Source organism: Amblyomma americanum, chromosome 1, assembly GCF_052857255.1.
Source record: "Amblyomma americanum isolate KBUSLIRL-KWMA chromosome 1, ASM5285725v1, whole genome shotgun sequence".
Taxonomy (NCBI): domain Eukaryota; kingdom Metazoa; phylum Arthropoda; class Arachnida; order Ixodida; family Ixodidae; genus Amblyomma; species Amblyomma americanum.
In genome coordinates this window covers 420,426,818-420,436,869 of record NC_135497.1, presented here as the reverse complement: position 1 = coordinate 420,436,869, position 10,052 = coordinate 420,426,818, and the positions used below count along the sequence as shown (strand labels likewise).

Below are 10,052 nucleotides of genomic sequence, written 5' to 3'. Positions count from 1 at the left end.
CTCCTGACCTCAGCTGGCTCCGCTCATGAAGGTGTCGCGGAAACCGAGCATATCTTTGTTTTACTATGAGACGAGGTTCACAGTAAAACGATGACGAGAGCAGCACCTCAGCGCTAGCCAGTTTCGAAGTGCACTCAGCTGCGGCATCGATGTGAAACCCGCTAGGCTTAGCGACGACTAGGGCAGCCAGGGGGTAGCGCGTAGTTCATTGCTCGGCGCGCCCGCGGGCGGCGTCGTTCCCGAAAGCTCGCCTCGCTCACTCCGGCTGGCTCACTGATTGGCTCAATAGCTTGCGACCTTCACTCGGAAGGCTGGAAAATCGAGAAGCGAGCAACTGGCGCTGCGACTGAGCGATACTTTATGCCCACGTTTGCAGTACTGGTGAACAACCTTTAACGCTCATATGCTTGGGTTATCGGCTGCTTTGCGGCGAGTCTTAGTTAAGATCGTCCGCGACGCCATCGTCACCGTCCGTGACGCTCAGGCTGAGAACTTCAATTCCAGTACGTGCCGAAACAGCTGGTATTTATCGTAACGATACGAACTCGAAAACACGGCTGCTTCCATGCGCTGGTGGGCTCTTGCTTGTTAAACTACACGCGATCAGGATGCGGCGAGTGCTAGCCGCTGTTGCATATTAGCTAAAGTGAGACGCAAGTATCGACGTAGTTTCGTAACGCAGTTGATATCAAAGCAATCCGCTTGTACTGGTCACCGATTAAGCTATTAAGTTTCATGATCTCCGGTGAGCGTGCCAGTGTCGCGCAATTAATGCATCGCAGCTACTCTCCATCGTGCCAATTGCGTTCAACTTATCCACGATATTCGCCAGCTTGAGATACGGCGCTTTTCTTCGCTGTTTTTGTCACAGGTTAGTGATTTTATCTGGCATCAAACGAAATTGCATTCTGTCAACACCGTCGTCGGCTCCGTCGTCTGCTAGGGCATCCGGGTCACTTCAGGGGATCACAGGATCGCAGCTTCTACAAACGACATGCCAGAAAAAGTAACTGAAAGCGCTTTAGTATTCTTAAATATTCTAAAAATAATTTAAAATAAATGCAGTGTCTTTGTTGTGAAGATAATATAAATATTCATGGTTTAAATAACAAATTTTTTGTCGGTTGCAATTTTTCACCGACACGAAAGCGAAGCCGTCGGCGCCATTGCAGCGCAACCGACGCGTCGTGTTTTGTATTATTTGCCTCTTTGAGGCATTGCTTGAGTGCTTGTACGGCGGACACGTGTGAAGAACTCATTCAATAGGAAGGTGGGCAGGAGTGTGTTTTGGAAGCCAACGACCAGAATTTCGGCCTGTCAACATTGACGAGTTTCAACGGGTAAGCCATGAAGAAAAAACAGTGCTGCGACGTCTTGTCGTCTGTAAAGGGAACGAAGACTCCTGCGCGGTTTTACTAAGCCTGGATGAATCGCATGACCGGTGAGTCCCGCTCTGCGTTTCTTTGCTAATGATCTGTATTCACACGCGCTATTTGTATGCGGCTGTATAGGGATGTGAGTGGAGGCAGTCCGCCTGCGGTTGCCGCAGCTATAATGCGGCGCCAAAAAAGCAGGGCCTATATCCTTCACGACAAGTGTTGTTCTCATTGTCTTTATGCGCATTTAGTACTCGCGTGCAGTGGTAAATAAAAATGGCACCAGATATCAAAACAGAGTTATGCTTTCGCTTGCTAGCGCTTCGACACTCGGTGCGAAAGCATGGATTTGCACTGCGTAGAAGACGATGAGCGAGAAGTGCCGCGCGGCGGAGCGCTCGCGCTAGGCCAGCTGCGATCAGACGCCGCACTATTTTGCTCAGGGTTAGTACTAATCGGATTAGTGCTTGTGCCTTTATATGCGTCATACTAAATTCTGAGACAGTGATCGCACGCGAAAGGCTAGTTCATATTCATCGCCTTGTCATTTGTAAACTTGTCTGTGCTTCCCCAGTGGAACAGGATTTGAGGCAGTGTTATGTCAAAGTTAGATCAATCTTGCGTCTCCTGAGCTGTAAACGTTGATGCTTCCTCTCCTGAGCACTGCGAGCTGTCGGAGATGCAACTGCACAATTATTTAGGATTTCTACCTTTTTGCTATATCCCTCGCTTTTGCGGCCCGCATTCCAGTCGTTCGCCATTGTCGATGGTTTTTTATTCCTTATTTTCGCTTTGTTATTTATTCTTGGTTGCGTGCCATCAGCTGTGGTGCCGGCGATTCTCCGAGCTCGGAACTCTTCCCAGGCACGGGATCCTACCCACAGACCTCCCTTCGCCGCACTCACGAGTGTTCTTTGGTATTTTTTTGTTTCTCTTGCCCTTACTTTCATTGCCAGTCGACAAATTTGTGCAGCTTTTAATTGTATGCAGATTTGTTAAATTCGCTAGCAATTTTTTTATGATGCTAAGCTGTGCTGTGAGATATCAAGCTTCTTGCTAGTGAAGGCATGCTTTTTCCATTCTCTCTTCTCATTTAACCAAGGCAGACTGGTTGCAACTTTCAATTTAATACCTAGACATTGGTGCAAGGCACCATGATAGGAATTAATGACATCCTGCACATCCTATATTCAGATTGGTGTGCGGTATTTCAGCCAGCTCATCTTTCAGTGTGGTTATAACAGTCATTGTGACTCTTCTCAAAGAATTTATATGGGTGCATTACATAAAATCTGTTCATTTGTTTTGTTATGGGCTAGCTCATTGGTTTTTTATTTACTTAAATTACGTCTAAGTTTAGTTTTTAAAGCAGTAGACGATTTCCTTTCTTGTCATTTATGACATGGCTACAGCCACTGACAGCTGTTGCTCTGGATTTATTTATTTGCAGTTGCCAGTGGCAAGCATCTATTGGGCCATGCGTGCTTCCTGCCTTTGGCTGTGTCATCCCTCCTGATCCATTCATGGTAGTTATTCTTTTTCAGTGATGCTTATCTTAGCTGCCTATTTAGAAAAATGTTTTCGATATAGGCTTGCAGCTAGGTTTAGAAATGCATGAAACTGTACATGCACTTCACAGCAGTACCTCAGCTTATAATTACCGGAACTGTAGACTTGTACAAAATATAGTTACTGATGTAGCTCTTGACGCAGCTTCTGTGAACATAAACGTGCGTTGGCATTGCACACCTGTTGCCTGGTATGCATGTGTGTCCTCGAAAAGGACATACATGTTCATTTATCCCTTTAAAAACATTGTGCTCTACAATGATGGTTTACTAGTATTTTTGATACAGAGACCAAATTGTCAGTCAGTAATGTAACATTGCACGATGACACCAATCCTTGTATGGCATAGCATCCTTGCAATGCACTGGGCAAGCTGCTGTCAGCACAGATTTATTGCTGGTTTATTGCCATAGCATATGGTTATACTGCACAGTTTGTACCTCTACTTTCTTAAAGCTGTATACTTGAAAAATTTAAAATTAGTTGAAGGAAAATTGAATAAAATGTAACAGTAACTGTCTCACTTTTTGGTGGACACTTGAACCGTGATATAAGGGAGGGATATAGAAGGGAAGTAATGAAGAGCTGATGCCCATGTTAGATGCCCCTCTTTAGTTAAACATACCTCTCAATTAACACATTTGGCACAAAACAAACATGGGACTTGCACGCTCGCAAGCACCCTCATGTCAGTAAAACAAAGTGCTAATGTTGCCGTACTTTAGAGCTTTGCTCTTAAAAGCACTGCTGACTGCTGCTCAAAGTTGAGAGCAAAAATATGTCTACTTTTCCTCATGTGCAGTCTGCGGTGCTGGTGCGATTTGCAATGGTGACTGATATTGAGTTGCCTGATGCGCAGTCCGTTCCTGGAGTTAGTGATTTTGTCTGTCGTGTGAATGTGCGGTTAAAATTAGTGCAGAACAATGGTTCTCTAGTTCATTTTAGGTAACTGTATTCTATGCCACATGCTACCACCCTTTTTCCTCAAATTTCCTAATCTCATTTAGCCATCTGATTGCCACCCATTCGTGCATTCACCTACTCTTGGAATCCTCCCAGTGTTTTAGTGTGGTATTGCTTATATCTTCTCTGCATTACACATGCATTGCACTTCCCCTTTTTTGATTTAGTCAAGATATCTCTGTTCCTGTTTCTTGCATAAGCATAAGAGGCGACTCAAGTGCACCATCTGGGCTTGTGATGCAATGTGTAGGGCCCTTCGTTTTTGAGTAAAACCTGGTTTCCCCTCCTGTTGCACCAATAAAGATTCTTAAAGATCAGTTTCAACGCAATTTCTGTGCAAATGTGCCTGTAAGAAAGTGTGGTTTGAAGGTGCAAAATGCCGAAGAACTGCTGGAGTGTAGTGGATGTCACATAATTCTTGTGACAGATTTTTTAAACAATTCTGGCTATTTTATTTCTCTTTTAATGTTTATTGTTTGTCGGTTGCTTATAATATTTGGATAAACTGAAAACTACATGTACTAACTGGTATTTCATTCTAATAATTATACCCATTATTATGAAGCTGTGTTGGAAGGTAGGTGTGCATTTAGTATGCGTGCTTTGAATTTCAGTGATTGTTTCTGCAATGCAAAATGGAGGACAGGTCTCTGCTGTGAGAGTTTTTTGCAATAGAGTGAAAGTAGCTGGAGCAGCATTTGCTACTGTGTCACCCAGCCAAAAGTTCTCCCACAGACCACTGAGCTTCTGAATACCTATGGCTTAAAGCTCGAAGCTCTGGTTGCCCTTTCCGAGGTTTTCTGCATTACCGAGTGCAAGCCCAAGGGCTCAGAGCTAACAAGCATTTGAAACCATAGTGCTATACACAGTAGTGCTGGGGCCGTGCAGCAAGTCAGTGGGAATTAGGTCGCGATAAACGTGGTTTACTGTAGAAAGCTAGTGTGAAAATATAGTTGCGCTCACAGAAACCGCTGTTTTTTTCTTAGTCGGTCATTGAAACAAAGCAATGCATGTAAAATTTGATATCTCACTGATCCCTCAATTTTTTTCCAGCTAAAGACCAAGAGTTGCATGGAAGTTGTGCAAGCCACCAAGTTGCGTGTGATTTTTGCCAGGGACCTGGAGCAGGCTGGGAAATTAGTGGATGGCCAGTGGTATTCACTCAGTAAGGCAAGCTTTTTCTGTAAGTACGGTTTTTGGCATTACATTGCTTAGGAACGCATGCACTAATCTGACTGCTCTATGCCAGCCCATGCTTCAAGAATAATGAAGTACATTAAAAAATTGATTGCCGAAAAAAAATTGCCCCCTCTGTTATGTTTTTTCAGGAAAGTATTTGCCATTTAAAGGGCTGTGAAAACCTTAAAAAAATATTATGTGCTTGTGGCTTTTTTTTTCAAATTTCTTCCACATCTATGTTGGCCTGACCTTGTAGCTTGTCTGCATGAGATTGCCTGCTACCTACAGTTCGCTTTTTGTTGCTCCTTTATTGCCTGTCACAATCTTTACTTTGCGTGGCAGTGTCATGCAGTTTGGGAAGTAATCTGATCTTGTTTCTGCATTGGCCTGAAGTGCAAGCTTTTGGATGTGGGGCAGGTTTATGGTGTCCTTTTGTTTGCTGTAACTGCAGTGTGGCCATGAGGGTTAGAGGCTTAGTCCTTTTTTTATTTTGATGCAGTGTCATATACTTCATGCATAAATTAATGAAGTAAGCACTATTTTTTGTAATAAATGAACATTCATTATAGCTGTGGCCATTATAAGTGCACTTGACTCTAAAATGGCTGTCTTCCAGCATTCAGTATTACATCTTAAAACCAGCCAGAAGACACAAAACAGAAGAGATGAGCACAAGATGAGGCTGGTCTAACAACTGAAATTTTAGTGAAGGAAAGTGGCAAAAGAAGACCTGCAAAAAGATTCAAGCACGCAAACTCCAAAGCAGTGAGAGGGCAAAAACAATCGAAAGGCACTGACATACTACTAAACCATCTAAAAAACTAATTCCTTACAGTGAAGGTTCACCGACGGTTTAGCCAGGCACTTGTTTTTAGCCTTACTGATGTAGTAAGCCTCAACTATATCAGGACAGATTTATCTCTTCCTTAAACCACTGATGTGCCGCAGAAATCAGGTGTGCAAAGAGAAAGGTCGTCCTCCGATTGCATTCACGAGATTGAACGTGCAGTGTCAGGTGAAAATTCGCCTTCCTCTCTATACAGTGAAAGTGCTCTCAGCCAGGCGCACATTCAGATATCTGCTTGTCTGCCCGTAGTAGTTTCAGCTACGAGGCAGTGGACTGCAAAAAGCCCATTTACGTTTGCAAGTGGTGAACATTTTTTATCTGCCACTGTGCATAGCGGATGATTACCCGTAGTTGTATCAAGCCTAGTTTGAACGAAGAAGCAAAGTTCTCCTACCTTACTTTTAGCGGTCAAGACAACAGCAACATCATACTTTGGTGCAACTTTCTTGGGACGGTGCGAAATGGCATGGAGGTAAGGTATAGAGCCCGTCTTTTTGTGCTGCTCAACTACGTCAGCATCATGTGAATGGTGTTCCGTTCCCTCGAGAGAGTAAAAACACACTCTGACAGGTGCGCGAGATGGGCAAGTGGGAACCCAGGTGCCATTGGCTTGGAAACCTGCTCCGGGAATGCATTCCAAACACTGTAATGGCATGACTTCTATAAAGTGGTCGTGATGCATGCGATTGCCAACTTGTCCTTTACCAGCCTCGAGTGGTTCAACTCGTAGCTAAGAGGCTTCCTGATCTTGGGCTGTGGCGCCACCATATGTGGTCGTCCGCAAAGCGCAGGTCTAAGTCAAGAAGCTACAAACGGTCATGCGTAGTGAAATTCAGACATAAAAGATAGGCTTTGACCACATGCCTAAAGATTTCTAAAACGTCTTGTGCCAACTTATCTGAGCCCTCCTTGCGCAAAAAAATTAGGTAGCTATCAACATAACGAAATGCTACTATGCCGAGGTCTTCCAAACAGGGCTTTGATGCGGTATCGACTCTGGACAGAAGAATGTCGAGGAGGAACAGTGCAGCCTGTGACCCTCTGCATATGCCTGATTTCTGATGTAAATACCGCCTTGCCAATTCACAAAAGTGGAGTTCTGTGGAGTTCTTGTTTCTTGTGGACAGCAACCTGGACAGGTGCTCTGCAGTGAGCATCGACATGGAGGGCCTGCACTATTTATTGTCACATGTGCAAACTGCATCAGGGTGAACAATGAACATGCTTTTACAGATGATTGCGTGATTTCGGTTGCTGGCTTCATGGGCCTGTTGTACTTCTACTGCAAATCCGCATTTGTCAGTTGGCAGGGCGGTATTTACACGCAAGTCGTACCTTTGCTCAGCAACATTTTTTTGTCTAAAGTCGATAAGGCATTAGAGCCCTGTTTGGAAGACCTTGGCATAGTAGCATTTCGTTATGTTCATGAGTATTTAATTTTTCTGGACATAGAAGGCTCAGATAAGTTGGCACAAGATGTTTTAGGAGTCCTTAAGGCATGCGGTCAAGGCCTGTCTTTTACATCAAAATTGTCTAAGCAGAACCGTTAGCAGTTTCTTGATGCAGACCTGCGCTTTGTGAACGAATATGTTTGTCGGGGCTTCAGCTAAAGATCGGGGAAGGCTCTTTTTAGCTACGAGTCGGACCACTCGTTGCTGGGGAAGGATGGTGAAGAGGTGTATTTGTCGCTGGTTAAGGTCAGTAAAGATGGAAACACTTGCTGGGTGTGCAATCGTGTGCATGACATCAGCTTTTCATAAGTCATCACTGCTGAGGATGCATTCTTGTAGCAGGTTTCCAAGCAGCTGGGTTCCCACTTGCCCATCTCAACAACCTGTCATAGTATGTTTTCAGTCGCTCGAGGGAAAGGAGCACATACTCCGATGATGCTGATACACCTTACCTCCACAGTATTTCACAGTCTCAAGAAAGTCGCGGGAAAGCTTAATGCTGCGGTTGTCTTAACAGCGAAGTGGAAGACAGGAGGCCTTTGCGCCGCCATTAAAATGGCTTGATAAAACTGGGTACTTGTCCACAATGGAGAGTGTGACAAAAAAAGGTTCACCACTTGCAAAAGTAATGGAGTTTATTGCGTTCCACTGCTTTATAACTGCAACACTATAGGGGGAAGGCAAATTCTAATCTGGCACTGCATGCTCAATCTTGTGAATGCAAATCCGGGGATGACCTGTCTCTTTGCACGCCTAATTTCCACGACACATCAGTGGTTTATGGAAGGGATAAATCTGTCGGTAGATAGTTGAGGCTTACTACATCGGTAAGGCTAAGGACACGTGTGGCTAAGCCATCGGTAAACCTTCACCGTAAAGAATTTGCTTTTTTAGATGATTCATTAGTATGCCAGTGACCTTTGATTGCACTTCGCCCTTTCACTGCTTTGGGTTATTGTGCGCTTGTATCTCTTCGCGGGTCTTCTTTTGTGGCTTTCCTTCAATGATGCCGCCGCGGTGGCTCAGTGGTTATGGCGCTCGGCTGCTGTCCCAAAAGACGCAGGTTCGATCCTGGCCGCGCCAGTCAAATTTCAATGGAGGCAAAATTTTAGAGGCCCGTGTACTGTGCGTTGTCAGTGCACTCTAAAGAACCCCAGGTGGTCGAAATTTCTGGAGCCCTCCACTACGGCGTCCCTCATAGCCTGAGTCGCTTTGGAACGTTAAACCCTCACAAATCAAATAATCAAAATCTTCAATTCAATTTGTTAGTCCCGCTTCTTGAGCTCATGTCTTGTGTGTTCTGGCTGGTTTTAAGGTGAGTCAGTACCAACTCGGCCAGTCATAAGCCTTGTTCAGTATTACAACATTTTGAATAAAGTGAGAAGTTTACTAGGCTATGTTGCCGGGGATCGTGTCCGCAGCAGTTGTGGGCAACTCAGAAGAGATAGCGTCATACGATTGGTTGTGTAATTGGCAGAGGATGATGAGAGGATGCTGCTCGAAAAGAAAATTTCATAATCGGATAATTATTTACATCCGAAAATGTCCAAAAAAAATGGCTGGGCCAGTGAAAAAGTGCCCCAAAATTTGAAAACGCTGAAAGTAGGTGGAGCTACAGCATAGTGCCAAGTTTGAAAAACTGGAAGTATGGACAAATCCAAAGCTTGGCGCCAAGTTTGAAAACTCGAAATGAGCAATCACGTGACCAATGATAAGTGTCCTATACTTAACCAGGAGATAGGAAAAAGAATGATAAATTAAAGGCAGTTAGGTAATTATTGAGAAGCGAAAGGCAATGAACGGGTGATTAGACTGGGCAGGTATTCAGTGAGTGGGCAGGAACGATCCATGGGAGAAAATTTGAAAACTCGAAATCGTTGCTGGGATGAAATGAGGGTAAATTAAGGGTTGATTGATAACCAATCAAGTCCACGAGAAAACAACCAAGGCGCCAAATTTGAAAGGCGACCAGTGTCGAGGAGGCGTCAACGCTTTCACATTTTTTTTTGCGCAGGTAGCAGCGGTGATCTCTATTTTTTCTTTTTTTCAGCCAAGACAAAAACCATTTTTCTTGGCTCATGGGCGATGTATCTAGGAACCTGCGGCCAGGACAACACTGGACAGCATGCATCAGCAAGCTCGAAAAAAAGCACGAAACAGTAAATAAATATTGATCATTTTCATTTCAATTCTAATGGTTTTGTGCACGAATTACTCTGGAATGCACAAAGCTTGTGTTAATTGAGAGGCGACCATTAACAAGCTGTGCATTTTTGTGCATTGCCTACTCCAGAACACAAATCCTGTGTTAATTGACAGGTGACACAATAACGACTGTTACACAGTGTACGAGCACTACACAAGACACACTACAGAAGACAAGGCAAACTACAGAAGAAAAGACAGACTACAGAAGTCAAGACCGACTACAAAAGAGAGGACAAACTACAGAAGACAGATTATAAAAGACAAGACAGACTACAGAAGACAGGACTACAAAAGACAAGACAGACTACAGAAGACAAGACAGACTACACAAGACAGGACTACAAAAGACAAGACAGACAACAGAAGACAAGCCAGACTACACAAGACAGGCCCAAAATACGACAAGACTACAGATTACAGAAATTTTCTGTCTTAGAATCCTGTAGTGCGTTTTGACTG

The 10,052-nt window shown here is 44.1% G+C and overlaps 1 protein-coding gene across 1 annotated transcript; it reads left to right on the top strand.

The window, feature by feature from the left end:
- The first annotated feature begins 1,159 nt into the window (after positions 1–1,159).
- Positions 1,160–9,561, top strand: LOC144103381 (uncharacterized). The gene is made up of 5 exons (XM_077636116.1): positions 1,160–1,441; positions 2,200–2,293; positions 2,827–2,902; positions 4,962–5,091; positions 9,436–9,561. The coding sequence occupies exons 1-5, from the start codon at positions 1,426–1,428 to the stop codon at positions 9,546–9,548; spliced, it is 429 nt and encodes a 142-aa protein (XP_077492242.1). The 5' UTR covers positions 1,160–1,425; the 3' UTR covers positions 9,549–9,561.
- The last annotated feature ends 491 nt before the right edge of the window (positions 9,562–10,052 follow it).